General features: G+C 41.2%; 1 protein-coding gene across 1 annotated transcript; it reads right to left on the bottom strand.

Moving 5' to 3' along the window:
• Positions 1-3,789: 3,789 nt before the first annotated feature.
• On the bottom strand, positions 3,790-7,675 carry LOC125372625. Its single transcript, XM_048383055.1, has 2 exons — positions 7,315-7,675; positions 3,790-5,889 (listed from the first exon to the last, which is right to left on the bottom strand). The coding sequence occupies exons 1-2, from the start codon at positions 7,604-7,606 to the stop codon at positions 4,211-4,213; spliced, it is 1,971 nt and encodes a 656-aa protein (XP_048239012.1). The 5' UTR covers positions 7,607-7,675; the 3' UTR covers positions 3,790-4,210.
• Between the last annotated feature and the right edge of the window lie 12,229 nt (positions 7,676-19,904).

Here is a 19,904-nt window from a genome sequence, read left to right on the forward strand (position 1 = left end):
CTAACACTCACTCACTAATACAGGAGAGAAGCCAATCACAGTGAAGGTCTAGTGATTGGCCTGGACGTAACAAGAAGGAGTCGACAATGGTAACACTAACACTCACTCACTCACTAATACAGGAGAGAAGTCAATTACAGTGAAGGTCTAGTGATTGGCCTGGACGTAACAAGAAGGAGCCGACAATGGTAACACTAACACTCACTCACTAATACAGGAGAGAAGCCAATTACAGTGAAGGTCTAGTGATTGGCCTGGACGTAACAAGAAGGAGCCGACAATGGTAACACTAACACTCACTCACTAATACAGGAGAGAAGCCAATTACAGTGAAGGTCTAGTGATTGGCCTGGACGTAACAAGAAGGAGCCGACAATGGTAACACTAACACTCACTCACTAATACAGGAGAGAAGCCAATTACAGTGAAGGTCTAGTGATTGGCCTGGACGTAACAAGAAGGAGTCGACAATGGTAACACTAACACTCACTCACTAATACAGGAGAGAAGCCAATTACAGTGAAGGTCAAGTGATTGGCCTGGACGTAACAAGAAGGAGTCGACAATGGTAACACTAACAGTGTGGCAATCAAGATGTACATTTGTAGTTGATGATGTCACAAATGGACTTCTTGGCTCATACCTTTCACAGGTACCGTTATCAAGGATAATTTAAGTTTGTATTTTACAGAAGAGCTGATCCATCATTTTTCTGTTTCATAGAATTGAATTCGTTATTGGACAACATCTAAATATTCATGTTGCAAGTTGACATTTTCTTCTCAGTGTGGTTAAAATATCCATTTTCACAAGAGCAGGCGAATCAACTTGGAACTGCATGGAAACAAGACCCGCCTTGTTTCACTTTGAGTTGCCTCGTGGTGTAGTATGTACGAAACGGGATAGCACAATACCTCCGGTGGTCCACACAAGGTCGGGAGTCTGAGGGGCGGTCGGGTAGCCTAGTGGTTAAAGCGTTAGCTCGTCTTACCGAAGACCCGGGTTCGATTCCCGACATGGGTACAATGAGTGAAGCCCATTTCTGGTGTTCCCCGCCGTGATATTGCTGGACTATTGCTAAAAGCGGCGTAAAACCATACTCACTCACTCACTCACTCGGGAGTCTGCACCTGTTTAATAGCTACAGTTGTGTAGGACACTCACTCACTCACTAATGGCTACAGTAATGTAGGCCCCTCACTCACTCACTCACTCACTAATGGCTACAGTAATGAAGGCCCAATCACTCACTCACTCACTAACTATGGCTACAGTAATGTAGGCCCCCTCACTCACTCACTCACTCACTAAATATGGCGACAGTAATGTAGGCCCCCTCACTCACTCACTCACTAACTATGGCTACAGTAATGTAGGCCCCTCACTCACTCACTCACTCACTTACTAATGGCTACAGTAATGTAGGCCCCCTCACTCACTAATGGCTGCAGTAATGTAGACCCCTCACTCACTCACTCAATCACTAATGGCTACAGTAATGTAGGCCCCTCACTCACTCACTCACTAATGGCTACAGTAATGTAGGCCCCTCACTCACTCACTCACTAATGGCTACAGTAATGTAGGCCCCTCACTCACTCACTCACTCACTCACTCACTAATGGCTACAGTAATGTAGGCCCAATCACTCACTAACTATGGCTACAGTAATGTAGGCCCCCTCACTCACTCACTCACTCACTAACTATGGCTACAGTAATGTAGGCCCCTCACTCACTTACTCACTAATGGCTACAGTAATGTAGGCCCCCTCACTCACTAATGGCTACAGTAATATAGGCCCCCTCACTCACTCACTCAATAATGGCTACAGTAATGTAGACCCCTCACTCACTAATGGCTACAGTAATGTAGGCCCCTCACTCACTCACTCACTCACTCACTCACTAGTGACAACAGTAATGTAGACAACTCACTCACTCACTCACTCACTCACTAATGACTACAGTTATGTAGGCAACTCACTCACACAATCAACGGCCACTCCTGAATCATGCATATCTACTTTTCTTCGGACACATCATAGGATGGTTCTTGGATTGACAGGGTTGACTTTGATGAAATCAAACAAGCAACTAAATAGATGGCGACCTCTTAAAGTATACTTTGATGAAGATATAAGCAAAATGGTGGATACAGATGCTGTCACAGTTGGGTAAAGATCCATACAGTTGCTTGTTAATATCATACAACTCATTACCCGGGAAGGACAAAGTGCCATGCATAATAAGGCAATCTTGGCGACTTCTGACTTTGTCATATTGATGCCGGTGTCGTAGACTGGCAAGTGGCATGGTATGAGGGCTATTTGTTGGTACACTGAATGAGTAAAACATGAATAAACCTTAGAGCTTTGATAAAAGCATCTGTGTTTTTATTGATACATTCTGTTTCAAACACTGAACTATTCTTGTCTCAGAAAAGTAAAGTAAAGTAGTTTTATTAATAAAAATGACATACGGATATAGATTAAGGCAAATTATCCAATCAATTAAATTAGCCACAAAAGTGATATTAGTATTTCTATCAATTAACCTATCGCCACCTGTCAATCTAACAACATGATTTACAACCAGTCAAAAAGTGTGAAATGACAAATCTTTTGCAACTTCTACCCTTAAAAATGTTTGACTGTGCATTAGACTATTATATACAGATCTCAACACGTTTAGCAATTACAAGTGTATCGGGAACTATTGAATTACACAACGATGGATGAAATATGTCACTCATTCCTATTGTAAAAAAAAATAACTGACTCCATACCTATAACATGTCATGTTATTAGAAATATAAAGATTAATGAAAAAATATAAGTTGATGACACACTCTTGCTTGCATTTTGTTGTGTGTGCTGTTAACTCCGCTCTTGTGACAGGTTCAATGCTACTTGCTCACACTTGTTTCTGACAAAATGCAAAATCGTCAGCTGATATCATGACTTCTTTGAGAGGCATTTAGAAGTTGGGGTACGAAGTAATATAGAAGTTGTTCATCCATCCTTACTTAGCTGATATCCTAGTTTCCTGCATATGCAATAAAGGCAAACTGATTATATACTAGTATATGTAAAGACTATTTAAACATATATGTATAATCATTTAGTAGTTGTGATGCCACGTATTAACGTGATTAACTTGGGTGAGCGATCAAGCAGTAACTGTTCGCCAGAATAAACAACGTTTACACTTTACACATGGGATTTCTGTTCCCATATATGTTTTCAGTCATTGCTATAGAACACCAAACTTGTTTGTATGAAAGTAGCAGCCGAACAATAACTTTTTATGACGCATTTTGTTCAGAAGATCAAACATGTCCAGTGAGCAAATAATTGCTTTTGTAAAACCTCAGGACAAATTAAAGATTTATGAATATTCCCAGGCTCCTGAAGAGCATATTAAGAGCATAAAGAGATACATATCTCTGCACAGAGTTGTGTCCCTTTGATCACCTGTCAAACCACACCCTGTCCCTTGTAAACCATGAATACAATTTCACCTGCATGGGTGTATAGCATTGTTTTCCTTGAACATCGCTACGGCAAAGATTTCCTTATCTCCTATGTGTCTGGGATATGACTGAGGGAGTATATTGTCCGAATTGAGTTGAATCTTGTTACTATTATACTCTTCTCAATACCACAGATTGTGGAAATAACTGATACAAATTAGTACATTTACAGAACTCAACCAGTTCTCACAGCATCCACACATTATTATATCTGCTGTAGATCACTGAACGCTAGTGGTATTTTATAAGAGCGCCCCTTTAAAACATTAGGAGATGGGTTGTCGAACTGATAATCTAAAGACTGATAGCATGCGCAATTATGTGAACAGGTTTCTCTATGACGACACACGTCAGATATATAGTACACTACACAACACAACATTACTGTTCCATGAACAACATATAACAACAATACTGTCCAATATCATCTGTCTAGGTCACGTGATCTCTCGTGTAGTGTTGTCCTCATTCAGTGCTGTCATTGTGCGTTCCTTTCACAAATGTACTTGAGAAGTACTTCTTTCAGGTCAGACTTCTACTGGTGCTAGGTCCCCTATATTTAATCAATGACATGATGGACTACGTGTGTAAGGGAAGAACTGGATCCGATCTGGACCTAAAGCAGCAGTCAACTTTTGAAAGATTCAACTGTGTATAAAGATCTCTATTTCCACATTCAGCGCCGGCAGAATTTGAATACTTTTACATATCTCCCAGACGTAACATACAGCAGGCCGTCAGTATCAAGACAGGCACCACGAGGATCTTTCAGACCGTCTTCTTGTGTGAGGACATCTCTGACAAACTGTCCCGACTTTGTCAGCTGAATCACCCCGTGGGAGTATTGGTCTACAAGCAGGATGTCTCCTGTGCTGGTTGATGTGATGCCCCAAGGATATGACAGAGCTCTGACTCCTGTGCTGGTTGTGATACCCAAAAGCCATGTCAAAGCTCTGTTTCCTCGGGGTTTGTATGTGAAAACAGCGTCTCCTTCACTGGTCACACATACAAGGGATTTTAATATTCCTTCACTGACTAGCAAGTTGTTGCTACTGGTGACACGGATGTAGTCTGGATTATCTATCACCCCCGTGTTGATAGACCTCAGTCTCCTCCCTGTCATGTCCAGTATGTCCACAGAGTGAAACTGTCTATATGTACCTACCGCCAGCTGTGAAGGACTCAGACAGGCCAGAGCGTAGTACTCCTTGCTTGTTTTGATAGTTGACAGTAATACAGGATCTGGGGTAAATTTCACTGTAACTATTTCCTGACTGACTGGAACACTGACAGCAATCTGACTCTCACTTAACTTTGCTATTTGCCAAGGACCATTAGAAAGCAGAAGCTGATTATGAAAGGATTTGAAGTTTGATGTGTAATATGTTTTGAGTCTCTTGTTACTGCTATCTGCAACTACCATCACTTTCATGCCATCAACAATCAACACTGTGACGTCATACAAGCAAGGATTCTTCACGTCCCCATCTTCCTTGCAATCAATGGTGTGATGTAGAACAGGAGAAGACTTAGGGTCACTCACATCATGGACGACTTGAACCTCCCCCAACTGTAGCTCATCAACTGCTTTACTCAGCTTGTCCAGGTCGTGTGTGAATACAACCCTTCCTGCTGCTGGTCTGTTGTCCGTGTCTCTGTTGTCTGTAGACGTCTCCCCCACCGAATCATAGACGGCATACATGTCCATCTCACAGTTGGACGTCACAGCATTGGCTGTGAACTCATACTGCTGCTGGTACATCTGTAGCTCGATCTCCTGGGATTTTATATCTGCTTGTAATTCATGTAATTGTTGATCAGTAACCTTGTCGATCTCTCCAAGTAGTTGCTTCTCTTTTCTTAAAATAGCATGCATCACTGTTTTCCGTGTCTTTATGACTTGATCTTTGAGGGTTTGTGAATTACTCTTCACATCTTGAATTGTCGATTTTCTAGAGGTTATGTTATTATTCGTAGCCGCCATGTTGATTCTGAGTTGCCCTATTTTGCTTATCAGTTGTTCCTTCACAAGAGGAGTCATACTCTCTATTGTATCAACATCCTTACATGCCCTGTGTTTTATACTGCAGCATATCGTGCATATTGCCTGCTTGCAGTCTTTACAGAACAACTTCACCTTTTCATCTCTGTGGACTGGACACATGAAGCGACGCTTGACCTTTGTTTTGGTGTGATCAGACAAGTGAGCAGCTTCATGGTCACACAACCCCTGCATCATGTTGTGCATCTGGAGACATCCTTCACAGTACACAACATCGCAGACAGAGCACCCAGAAATGGCTGGAGTTGTCTTTCCTTGTTTTGTACAAACGCTGCACAAGTGTTCTTCCACACCTACAAAAACAAGTGTGTTTAATTTCATTTGTCAAAAAGCATGATAAGAATCACACACCATCTAAAGAAATAATAACATGTAACACATTAGTTTTGTCACAAACGGCTATGCCCTTTCTGGAGATGAACATATCATATGACACAGGTTGTAAAGAAACAATGATGCTGTCTCACAATGTAGCACTCCCTAGTCAATCATGACCTACAGGTAATCATAACCACAAGATGGAGGGCGACTAAGATCAACTCCACACTTCTGTCAACACATCCCTGAGCTACCTGTGGCATGTCACAGTGGAGGGAGACAAAGATCAACCCCACAGTTCTGTCAACACATCACTGTGCAAGCTGTGGCATGTCACAGTGGAGGGCGACAAAGATCAACCCCACAGTTCCGTCAACACATCCCTGTGCTAGCTGTGGCATGTCACAGTGGAGGTCAACAAAGATCAACCCCACAGTTCTGTCAACACATCCCTGTGCTAGCTGTGGCATGTCACAGTGGAGGGCGACTAAGATCAACCCTAAAGTTCTGTCAACACATCCCGTCATAGCTGTGGAAGGTCACAGTTGAGGGCGACTAAGATCAACCCCACAGTTCTGTCAACACATCACTGTGCTGGCTGTGGCATGTCACAGTGGAGGGCGACTAAGATCAACCCCACAGTTCTGTCAACACAACCCGTCCTAGCTGTGGCATGTCACAGTGGAGGGCGACTAAGATCAACCCCACAGTTCTGTCAACACATCCCGTCCTAGCTGTGGCATGTCACAGTGGAGGGCGACTAGGATCCACACCACAGTTCTGTCAACACATCCCGTCCTAGCTGTGGCATGTCACAGTGGATGGCGACTAAGATCAACCCCACAGTTCTGTCAACACATCCCGTCCTAGCTGTGGCATGTCACAGTGGAGGGCGACTAAGATCCACCCCACAGTTCTGTCAACACAACCCTGTGCTAGCTGTGGCATGTTACAGTGGAGGGCGATAAAGATCAAACCCACAGTTCTGTCAACACAACCCGTCCTAGCTGTGGCATATATTGCAGCCCCCAATCAGGATAAGCAAACACAAATTGTGACATTTATATGCTAGCTTGTCATACAGATTGTATTAATAACTGACAATTATATAACAAAAAGGAATGACGACTTGGTAGGGGTAGGTCATAAAATTCATGTTGATTTCATAAAATTATGGCAATAGGTATTTGAGTTCACCAGAAGCTCTTTGACGCAAAAAGAATGTAATTTATTTGCCTTTGCAAGAAAAAAATATTTATCCTGCAGTGCATCAAAATCTATTAACATGAAGTAAAAATAAGCAATTCTGTGAGTGAATGCTCGTCAATGCACACATGTGTGGTTGTTTAAAAACCCTTTAAAAAGGTATATTAGTCAGGCAGTAATAATGAGCTGATTACCCTTTGTGCCGGGTCCAAAGTCGTCTATCAGCCCCTGTATGACGTGGCTTGGTTTCAGCTGACTGACCCACTCCTCTACTGGACTGTCAGGGTTGGTCACACTCGTCTGTTGTCTACAGGAGGGACATGGGATGGACCTGGCTTGTACTGCTTCCGGCTGTGTCTTGGTGTAGTTCAGCAGACAAGACTTACAGAATGTATGATGACACTGAAGTGTGGCTGGGTCTGTGAACACCTCAGAACAGATGACACAGGTGAGGTGGTTCTCTGTTAGCTTATTAGCGGTCGCCATCTGAAGCCAAACCGATAGTTTAGTGAAGTATATAGGCACATGTTATAGACAGAATCATACAACATGTATATGAATGCATCATCCCCAACGTCCCAGAATGTGACATTATTACAAGACAGTGAGACAGGAGTTTACGTGACAACACGGCGCCCCATTGCATGTATATCTGTGGAACATCACGACTCTTGTTAATTATGTTTTACGTAAGTCGCCCTGAACCTCAAATACCACACAGTATCATGATACCATTTCACGTTTTCCCCTAAGTAATGAATATGTTGATTACTTGCCCGTGAAGAGATCATCGGTTTAATAAACATACTGCTGTATTGCACATTGTGTAATACCAAAACGCGTGCTTATGTACTCTCAGAACACGTTTCACGAAAAATATTGAAAGCTCACAACCTTGGCTTATTCAACGACATTGCGTGTGGAGATGAAAGATCACTGAGAGGAGCTTATGCACACTCGATGAAATTACGTCATCGGGTATTGTGACGTGATTGTAAACTTTGAGGTGCAAGGCCCCGTTCAACAAAGCGATCGTACTGTAGCGCAACGACAGTCGTTGGTCTAAGTTAAGTATGTGAGTTGCGATAACCTTAACGCTACGATGATTTTGTGGAACGGACCCCTGAATTCTAAAGATGGACCGTTGTATGGTTTTAAATTCATAGGTTTCAACTTTTGACGTGTTTGAAGTATTATTCTGTTAAACTCAATTGTATTATGCCGTGGATCGTGTAAGTGTCATCCCATTCACACTCGACAGTATCATTCTAAAAACGTTATAAATGGCAAGTAATAAATAAAATACTAAATTCGCCCCGTGTAAAACCAATTTTATGACACGAGTGAATAGTTGTGGTGTCTGACTCGCTTTCCCTCGTCAGATACCACAACTATTCACGAGTTTCATAAAATTGGTATTACACGGAGCTGTTTAATATTTAAAAAACATTTCAGGAGAAAATGTATACCCGTGTATCGTACTTGGTCCGAATTAATAACAGTTATATTTTCCCTATGTGAACTAAGTGGGGTACATGGAATGTTTTAGTCCGACTTGGGTGTTGGTATATTGTGGCACAAATAGGGTGTTGCCCTTTCTTTAGCTGTAATACGAAAAATACAACGCGGACATGCTCATATGCAAAATGACTTGATGGCATTATCCATTGTACAACTCAAATTTGGCTGAGGAGGATGATTTGATGATATAACAAAACATCCAACAAATATAGTGTGTTTTGAGTTTGCTGTTTAACGCCGCACTCAGAATATTCCAGCTATATGAGGGTGGTTTGTAAATAATCGAATCTGGACAAGACACTCCAGTGATTGACATCATGAACATCTATCTACTCAACTGGGATAAGATGTCATGCGGACCTTGTTCCTGTAACATGAACACGTGCAGCTAATAATACAACTAGTGTGTGATAAGCAATATAACGCCTTGTCTTATGACATTTTTATTGGAGTTGTAAATCATATTTTACAGGAAAGGGACGTGAGTGACGTATTGACAGGTCATACTTTCAGAAAGGGGGGAGCTAGTTGGGTGTTTTAAAAAGGGTTTACCGGGCGGCAGATCCAAGATGTTAGATTCAGGAGGAGTAATGTATATCGTCATTATATTCAAAGGTGTAGCAAACGCAAGCTATTGGCAATGGAAGCATGTGGAGCTTCTCTGCCGAAGGATTCGATTCCTGTTAATATTCGGTGTATGGTACCTTTTATAGATGGGCTTCTTTCCTATGGTATGTTATCATATTACTATGGGTATGTTATCATATTCCAATGGGTATGAAAGAGGCGACTAAGGGGATCGGGTGGTCAGGGTCGCTGACTTGGTTCGTTGTCGTTGAATAAACCCTGGGATGTTGAGAGATTTCAATATTTGTTAGTGAAACTTCTTCCTGCATTAACACGCGCTTTGGTCTTACATAATGTGTGATTCGGGTGTATTTTTATTAAACCGATGATCTCTTCACTGTTGATCTGGCAAGTAATAAAGATCAGTACGCAACTATGAGGTCAACCTTTGCGAGGAAACTGCCTGGGGTGATCAACTTTTAGTGTCCCTCAAGTCGGCAAGACATCATCTGCAACACAGAAATCAACTTAGCCAGAACTCCTGCACATTCTTCGACTGAACTGTACACAATCAGTCTCTTTGTGGGCTATAAAGCCTCACGTTATACCACACTTTCGTTAGGCAACACACTGTCGAACTGAAGGTTTGAAATATCTTAGGGCTCTTTGCTGCAGCAAAAGGTAGCTTTTTATGCTACAAGTACAGGCAGTACAGCACAACTCTGATCATGGTTACTTGGGTGCAGTCGTATTGATCTGAACCACCCTTGAGGTCAACCTTTGCGAGGAAACTACCTGGGTGATCCACTTTTTACCGTCCCTTAAGTCCAAGTATGAGCACTCACACTTTACCATGTAATAATTCATATCTTTTCCCGCGGAAACTCTCATCGTGGAGTGAGTCTTATCTTGCTGTCAGTCTTCGGGATAGCAACAAACACACTAGCAACTCTAGGTTTAGATGTGGCAATCCCATAATTCCCTAACATTAATTCTTCCTTTATCTGCAGTTCTGTTTGCTTCCGGTTTAAACATGCCGACCTATGATTCTTAGTTTCTCTGTACTCCTGTCATAGACCAGTATATCTCCCCATACGTATTTCAATGCAAGGCGACTTACATCTAGGATGTCATTCAGACAGTTCAGTGTTCCAGATATATCCACTCCTTTGTCAGTAATCATCTTTCATGACGCCTATACTGGCGTATGTCCACATCTCTAATGTGAAGTTATCACCGTCCCCTTTTGAACTACCAAGGTCAAGTTTATACCATCTCCGGAATCGAGAAACTTCACCTCCAGGTCTTGTGCTAACGATTCTATCCACTCATAATTTTCAGCTTTCTGACGTTTGCCTTACCTTGGATAGCACAAGTCTTTTCTTTGATAGGCAATTTGGGCAGCGGTTTTCCCCGGGAGGCTACTGGCTACAACTCATCATCAATAGCACTCTTCCTCAACGCATCTATGATTTCAGGCATCTTTGTCCCTGCCGCCTTCTCTCTGATTTTGTTTCAGCTCCCCTGACATCTGAGAGTCCTTTTCATATTCTGCGGCCATATTACTTTTAAAATGGATATTGTTTGTTTGTTTGTTGTTTAACGCCGCACTCGGCAATAATCAAGCTATATGACGGCGGTCTGTAAATAAGCGTCACACATTATACCCATGTTGGGAATCTTTGACATGACGAGCGAACGCTTTTATCTCTTATATCTCTTTTATCCAGTGATTGACATTATGAGCACCGATCTACGCAATTGGGATGCGATGACATGCATCAACCAAGTCACCGAGCCTGACCACCCGATCCCGTTAGTCGCAAGCATGGGTTTCTGAACACCTATTCTAACAAAAAAACCGGATATTGAGTGAGTATGGTTTTACACTGCTTTTTGTAATATTCCATCAATATCACGGCGGGGGACACCAGAAATGATTTTTGTTTGTTTGTTGTTTAACGCCGCACTCAGCAATATTCCAGCTATATGACGGCGGTCTGTAAATAAGCGTCACACATTATACCCATGTTGGGAATCGAACCCGGGTCTTTGTTGTGATTAGCGAAGGCTTTTATCTCTATCTCTACCCCACCGCCCTAAAATGGAAAAACCTCCTAAGGGTCATGAGCGGCAACCAAGCTGAATATGCAATATTATGGTCTAAGGGGGACAACTCCTCCCTGTGTTACAATACATTCTCTCGAAAACTACACCTTGTAGAATTTCACGTTTGATTATAATAACAAAAGAGATTGCATACATTATTTCAGATAAATGCCTAATGGTCAAACTGTAAAAAGAATCTCTTGCATCCTGGAGTGTTGGCTTGATGGTACAGATCTGAAGAGAGTCGTACAAAGTTGCTTCTAATGTGATACAAGGACATACCTGCACAAACCAGATCACGTGATCTACCTCACGCGACAGGCGACTTCAGAGAAGAGAGCTCCACGTTGTAATAGAGGTAAGTCAAATATTTAGATGCCATTGCACATACACACGTATAGATTTTATATTATGTGACAGTTCATGATTGTGTTACCTATGTTTTACTCTATACACGTAAGGGCAAAGGTTTGATTTTAACACAGAAAGTAGACTAGACATTGAGATATCCAGCAGGTGTCCACCATGATTACATCCCTATATAGTTTGGAAGGTAATTTAAGGTACGGACGTTTACTACAATGTCTGAAAAACTATCGGACCTACTGCAGTCAAAGTTGGTAAGAGATTATTAAACAGTCATACATAACTGGATATTTCTTTTAAAGAAAATCGGTGCATGAATAAAAAATCTGTCTATTTAGCTATCACTATATTTTATCAACAACCAGACCTGTTCGTCACGGGTGGAACGAGCATTCATTGAAACAGCTATCTGCATAATGCTACCCCCGCGTCCCAGGGCCATATGACACAGTTGAACCAATCAGCTCAACTCGAAAGGGAGCACGGGAACCACGCACGTTGAGACGCCCAACGCTAACACCGTGTGGAACAGGTCTGGTTGTTGATGAAATATTGTAGCAGGTGTATATATTTGTATTTTAGCTTTGTTTGTAAATAAAACTTTTTCAAGTTTTATTTCTGTTGAACTATATTCAACAGAGGTGTGTTTGTTTTTATCCCATCATTGTAAGTCCAGCCCTCAGTGATCAATCACAACCCAAGCTCTACCACATTCTTTGTCCAGCCCTCTACTGATCAATGACATCCCAAGCGACCCTGTGATTGGCCAAATTCAAACTTTACCTTCTTTCTCTGACTAACTCCATATTGCCACCTTCACTATGCACTGCACTGGGAGTATTCATAGATCACCACAAAAGGGTGTCTATCCTGATTATAAATAAACATAATCCTCACACCCCGTAGCCGTCTTGGTGTCATCTGTTTAAAGTAATGGATAAAGCCAAGAAAACCCGGTTACAATATAGTGATATCTAAATAAGACAGATTTTTTATTCATGCACCGATTGTCTTTAAATGTAATATCCAGTTATGGCGATGTACACGATTTGATCAGAGTTGTGTCCCTTTAAGCATCATCGGCTTGCATGAATGTTTAATATCAGTCACATGACAGTATACGCCTGTATGATTTTGTCTGTTGTGTGTGTGTGTGATGTGTGTGTATTTGAGTGTGCGTGGGTGCGTGTGTGTGCGTGTGTGTTGACAATCCGTATCCGGTCATGAAGACAGTCACTCCACTTCATGAAATGTATATAGATGTCACGTGTACGTAGCCTCTTAGTGCTGAGGTAGGTGTGTAGAGACAAAGCAGGATTCAGAAGCTGAAGATATTGCACCGCTTTGTTCTTCAAACCAGCTAGGATAATTCAGTGTTTCTGAAGCAATGTTTTACAAGTGATTCGACGTGTAAACAATGATGTACAGACTGTTTGTCTGTGAATGACAGATGTATGTTGCACGAGTCACTCTGTCCACACCCGGTCACATGGCACATTGAGACTTGAATAATACACTGGGGGTCGTATACAGAAATATATACATAGGGACTTAGTTGAAACCAAAGGGAAACGGCTTTCTGGTCATTGGTTTAGATATTCATATGCATTAGCCATGTGTGGACTGGTGTTTGGATGACCCATGATACTGCCAGTGTAAATTGGTACAAAATCTACAAACAGTAATCTACGTTTATAACGAACACGCTTATAACGAACCGGCGGATATAACGAACTGTTTTTGGGGTCCCGTACATTTGCTATATATATGCTGTATATATGCTTATAACGAACTACGGTTATAACGAACTAAAACTGGTGGTCCCTTTGGGTTCGTTATAACCGTAGTTTACTGTACAAGAAACAGTGCAGGTGTTGGTCAAAGTGGCATTACATACTTGAGGCCTATGTACATATCCAATCTGCAATGTGGCTACTTCAATAAGTGCAGCACTAAAGGAGTCCAGGACATCGGGGAAGTTTTGAAGTTGTTTGAAGTTGAAAGAATACGAACACAGGAGACTTTTTATGGATAACATTATTCTTTGTGACGACGTTTCAGAGCTACTTCTTGCCCCTTCATCAGGTGAATGCTGAGTAACTTACTTACTTACTTACTTACTTACTTTGGAGATTTAACGTGCGCTTTCCGACTGATGCGTATTTCGCACACGGGCCCGGCCAGGCCATTTAATGTGTTTCCGAAAGGGGCGAAGGTGGTCTGTGCAACCCAAGAGGGGGGTTTTAGGGGTTGCTTATATAGAATTTGGGAATTTTGAGATTTGGAATAGATGCCGATGGGATTGGGGAGGAGAACTAAGGGAGCTGGGTATGGTGGATGTTTGTTTGTTTATGTGATTTTGATTTGGTAGGTTATTGTGTTTTTAGATGCGTTTTATTAGTTCCGTTTTTATTAAGAATACGCCTAAGGCCTTGAAGTTTTCTAGTTTATTTTGTGGGTTTAGTATTGCTTCTAGAGTTAGAGCCTTGTTTAGATTGAGGGTGGTTTGTAATGCGGTTCGATGTGTTAGGTAGTGTGTGCAGTGGATGAGTGCGTGTTCTGGGGTTTCTGGTTGTTTGCAATGTGGGCAGTTACCTGTAGTGTGTTTTTTTAAATTTTTTAGGTGGTTATTTAGGTTGGTGTGTCCTGTTTGGAGTTTAGTGATTACTCTGTCGATTTTTTTGGATGGATGGAGAATTTTTGGTTTGGTTAGTGGTTTGCTTAGCACTTTTTTGATTTGGCTATTTGAGTTTAGATATAGGTTATGCCATTTTTTTGTGATTTTTTGCTTGTTTACACTTTTAATTTCTGATTTTGAGATGGGTAAGTTTAAGCTTATTTCTGGGATTTTGAGGGATAGTTTAGCTGCTTTATCGGCGTTTTCATTACCGTATATTCCTACGTGGGCGGGTATCCACAAGAAGGTTATTTGTTTGCCTGCCTTAGTTAGGTCGTTGGAGCTTTTAAGTATTTGATTTATTAATTTAGGACGGTTTTTGGTATTTTTGTTTTGGAGGGCTTGCAGTCCACTTAGGGAGTCGGTAAGTATTAGGATTTTTTTGTGGTTTTTGGATTCTTGATTATGGAGGGCTGAGGCCATGCCCATTAGTTCTGCCGTGAATATTGATTGGTTGTTTGGGAGTCGGAAGGATTGTGTGGTTTTAGTTGGTTGTGTGGTATGGACTCCGAAACCTGTGTGTTTGGAGGTCGGATCTGAGGATCCGTCCGTGTAAATGTGACACCAATTTGGCCAATTTTCGTGTATGTATGCTAGTGTGGTAGTTTTAGCTATGTTTGGGTCGGTTTGTTTATTTATTTGGCTAGCTAGTGTTGTGTCTATTTTGGGTATTTTAAGTTTAGGGGTGAAGATATTTGATTGTTTGCAGTTTTGTTTAAGATTTTTAATTTGGTGTTCATTTAGGTAGTTTGTTATTCTTTGGGATATTGGGGTAAGTAAGGGGTGTTTACGAGCTAGAGCTTGGTTTTTGGGGCTGATGTTTTGGTTTATTAAGTTTTGGATGAGAGGGTTTGATTGGGACGCGGCCCAGAAATTTAAGCTTAGCTGTTCCCTGCGTAGACTTAGTGGCATTTCTCCTGTTAAGGCCTGAAGTGAGGTGAAGGAGGTGCCATGTTGGGTGCGTGTAATTAGTTTGAGAGCCTGATATTGTATTGAGTCAAGTTTTTTAGATAGAGAGTTGTTTAGGGTGTTGTATATGGCGCAGCCGTAGTCTAGTTTTGATCTAATTAGTGATATGTAGAGAGAGAGGAGGGTATCTTTGGATGCTCCCCAGTTAGAGCCAGTTAGGCATCTTAGGGTGTTTAGGTCTTTACTGCATTTAGTTGTTAGGTTTTGGATGTGAGCATCCCAGGTGAGATGTTCATCGAAAATAAGTCCTAAGAATTTGGTTTGTTTTTGAAATTTGATTGTTTGATTGTTTAGCTGGAGGATTGGGGAGGCGGGTTTCATGTTTTTATGTTTGAATACTATTCCTGTTGTTTTTTCTGAGTTAAGGGAGAAGCCCCATTTGTCAGCCCATTGTTGTATTTTATTAAGAGATTTTTGGAGTAAATTTTGGACCATGTTCATGCTTTTAGTGCGGATCCAGATGGCTCCATCATCCGCGAATTTTGATGTGTTTACTTTAGGGGATAGGCCCTCGAATAGATCGTTTATCATTATATTGAAGAGGGTGGGGCTGAGGATACTGCCCTGTGGAGTACCATTTTCTAGGGGACATTGGTCCGATAGAGTTTGGTCTATACCCACGGTTATTTTACGATTGTTTAGGAAGTCCTGGATGTAGTTTATTATCTGACCTTTGAGTCCTATTTTTTTAAGTTTTTGTATTAGCCCATCGTGCCATACCATGTCGAAGGCTTTAGAGAAGTCTAAGAAGATGCCTGTGGTATATTGTTTATTTAGTTGTCCTGTCTTAATATCTTGTTCTAGTCGGGCAAGGTTATCTAGGGTTGAGCGGCCAGGAGTGAAACCGCTTTGATCTGGGTTTATGATGTTATTTTGGGTTAAGTAATGTTGTAATCTATTTTTAGCCATTGATTCCATTACTTTACATAAGTTTGAAGTTAGGGATATTGGTCTATATGAGTTAGCTTGATTAGCTGGTTTATTAGGTTTAGGGATTGGTATGACTAGGGCCTGTTTCCAGGGAGTAGGAACCTGTCCGTTTAGGTAGATGAGATTGTATAGTTTGAGTAGTGCCTGGAGTAGTTTTAGGGGGAGTTTTTTAATTATTTGGTAAGAAGTTAGGTCTAATCCTGGGGCTGTGCCCTTTTTCCTGTTTTGGATTACGTAGAGGAGCTCCTCCATTGTGTAGGGTTGATTTATTTCTAGATTGTTATTGTTTGGTTCTTTTGTGGGTTTGTTTTCTGTTTTAAGTTTATCTTGGAATTTTTTACTGAAGTTGGTGTGCTGAGTAACTACATGGAGTTAATATATATACATGACGATACGTTTACACAAGGTGGGATAAATGTACACAAATAACAATATAATGACGACGCCAATGATGTTTACAGGAGAGAAGCCAATTACAGTGAAGGTCTAGTGATTGGCCTAGACGTAACAAGAAGGAGCCGACAATGGTAACACTAACACTCACTCACTAATACAGGAGAGAAGCCAATTACAGTGAAGGTCTAGTGATTGGCCTGGACGTAACAAGAAGGAGCCGACAATGGTAACACTAACACTCACTCCCTAATACAGGAGAGAAGCCAATTACAGTGAAGGTATAGTGATTGGCCTGGACGTAACAAGAAGGAGCCGACAATGGTAACACTAACACTCACTCACTAATACAGGAGAGAAGCCAATTACAGTGAAGGTCTAGTGATTGGCCTAGACGTAACAAGAAGGAGCCGACAATGGTAACACTAACACTCACTCACTAATACAGGAGAGAAGCCAATTACAGTGTAGGTCTAGTGATTGGCCTGGACGTAACAAGGAGCCGACAATGGTAACACTAACACTCACTCACTAATACAGGAGAGAAGCCAATTACCGTGAAGGTCTAGTGATTGGCCTGGACGTAACAAGAAGGAGCCGACAATGGTAACACTAACAGTGTGGCAATCAAGATGTACATTTGTAGTTGATGTCACAAATGGACTTCTTGACTCATACCTTTCACAGGTACCGTTATCAAAGGATAATTTAAGTTTGTGTTTTACTGAAGAGCTGATCCATCATTTTTCTGTTTCATAGAATTGAATTCGTTATAGGACAACATCTAAATATTCATGTTGCAAGTTAACATTTTCTTGTCAGTGTGGTTAAAATATCCATTTTCACAAGAACAGGCGGATCAACTTGGAACTCCATTGAACAAGACCCACCTTGTTTCACTTTGAGTTGCCTCGTGGCGTAGTACGAAACGGGATAGCATAATACCTCAGGTGGTCAATACCTTTCACACTCACTCACTAATGGCTACAGTAATGTAGGCTCACGCAGGCACGCACGCACGCACGCACTCACTCACTCACTCACTCACCAACTCACCCACCCACTCACCCTAATGGCTACAGTAATGTAGGCCCACTCACTCACTCACTCACTCACTCACACGACTACAATAGTGTTGGCCCCTCACTCACTCACTCATGACTACAGTAGTGTTGGCCCCTCACTCACTCACTCACTCACTCACTCACTCACTCACTCACTCACTCACTCACTAATGACTACAGTAATGTAGGCAACTCACTCACACAATCAACGACCACTCCTGAATCATGCATATCTACTTTTCTTCGGACACATCATAGGATGTTTTTTGGATTGACAGGGTTGACTTTGATGAAATCAAACAAGCAACTAAATAGATGGCGACCTCTTTAAGTATACTTTGATGAAGATATAAGCAAAATTGTGGATACAGATGCTGTCACAGTTGGGTAAAGATCCATACAGTTGCTTGTTAATATCATACAACTCATTACCCAGGAAGGAGAAAGTGCCATGCATAATAAGGCAATCTTGGCGACTTCTGACTTTGTCACATCGATGCCGATGTCGTAGGCTGGCAAGTGGCATGGAATGAGGCCTATTTGTTGGTACACTGAATGACTAAAACATGAATAAACCTTAGAGCTTTGATAAAAGCATCTGTAAAGTAGTAAAGTAGTTTTATTAATAGAAATGACATACGGATATAGATCAAGGCAAATCATCCAATCAATAAAATTAGCCACAGAAGTGATATTAATATCTCTATCAATTAATCTATCGCCACCTGTCAATCTAACAACATGATTGACAACAAGTCAAAAAGTGTGAAATGACAAATCATTTGCAACTTCTACCCTTGAAAATGTTTTACTGTGCATTTGACTATTATATACAGATCTCCACACGTTTAGCAATTAAAATGTATCACGAACTATTGGAATACACAATGATGGAGGAAATATGTCACTCATGCATAGTGTGAAAACATTACTATCACCATACCTATAACATGTCATGTTATTAGAAATATGAAGATTAAATGAAAAATATAAGTTGATGACATACTCTTGCTTGCATTTTGTTGTGTGTGCTTTTAACTCCAAACTCGTGAAAGTGAAAGTATGAAAGCAGCAGCCGAACAATAACTTTTTACAACGCATTTTGTTCAGAAGATCAAACATGTCCAGTGAGCAAATAATTGCTTTTGTAAAACCTCAGGACAAATTATAGATTTATGGATATTCCCAGGCTCCTGAAGAGCATATTAAGAGCATAAAGAGATACATATTTTTGCACAGAGTTGTGTCCCTTTGATCACCTGTCAAACCACACCCTGTCCCTTGTAAACCATGAATACAAATTCACCTGCATGGGTGTATAGCATTGTTTTCCTTGAACATCGCTACGGCAAAGATTTCCTTATCTCCTGTGTGTCTGGGATATGACTGATGGGGAGCGTATTGTCCGAATTGAGTTGAATGTTGTTACTATTATACTCTACTCAATACCCCAGATTGTAGGAATAACTGATACAAATTAGTACATTTACAGAACTCAACCAGTTCTCACAGCATCCACACATTATTATATCCGCTGTAGATCACCGAACGCTAGAGGTGTTTTATCAGAGTTAAGCGCCCCTTTAAAACATTAGGAGATGGGTTGTCGAACTGATAACCTAAAGACCGATGGCATGTACAATTATGTGAACAGGTTACTCCATAACAACACACGTCAGATGTATAGTACAGTACACTACACAACACAACATTACTGTTCTATAAACAACATATAACAACAATACTGTCCAATATCATCTGTCTAGGTCACGTGATCTCTCGTGTAGTGTTGTCCTCATTCAGTGCTGTCATTGTGCCTTCCTTTCACAAATGTACTTGAGAAGTACTTCTATCAGGTCAGACTTCTACTGGTGCTAGGTCTAATTGAGAAGTACTTCTATCAGGTCAGACTTCTACTGGTGCTAGGTCTACTTGAGAAGTACTTCTATCAGGTCAGACTACTACTGGTGCTAGGTCTACTTGAGAAGTACTTCTATCAGGTCAGACTACTACTGGTGCTAGGTCTACTTGAGAAGTACTTCTATCAGGTCAGACTTCTACTGGTGTTAGGTCTACTTGAGAAGTTCTTCTATCAGGTCAGACTACTACTGGTGCTAGGTCTAATTGAGAAGTACTTCTATCAGGGCAGACTTCTACTGGTGCTAGGTCTACTTGAGAAGTACTTCTA

Source organism: Haliotis rufescens, unplaced genomic scaffold (assembly GCF_023055435.1).
Source record: "Haliotis rufescens isolate VD_foot unplaced genomic scaffold, xgHalRufe1.0.p SCAF_44, whole genome shotgun sequence".
Classification (NCBI taxonomy): domain Eukaryota; kingdom Metazoa; phylum Mollusca; class Gastropoda; order Lepetellida; family Haliotidae; genus Haliotis; species Haliotis rufescens.

What these genes read in the sequence shown, in the direction of transcription:
- LOC125372625 (XM_048383055.1), bottom strand. Translation starts at nt 7,606, where the DNA reads ATGGCGACCGCTAATAAGCTAACAGAGAACCACCTCACCTGTGTCATC. An exon ending in CTTTGGACCCGGCACAAAGG is followed by an intron (nt 5,890 to 7,314) that starts GTAATCAGCTCA and finishes TTGTTTTTGTAG; the next exon opens with GTGTGGAAGAACACTTGTGC.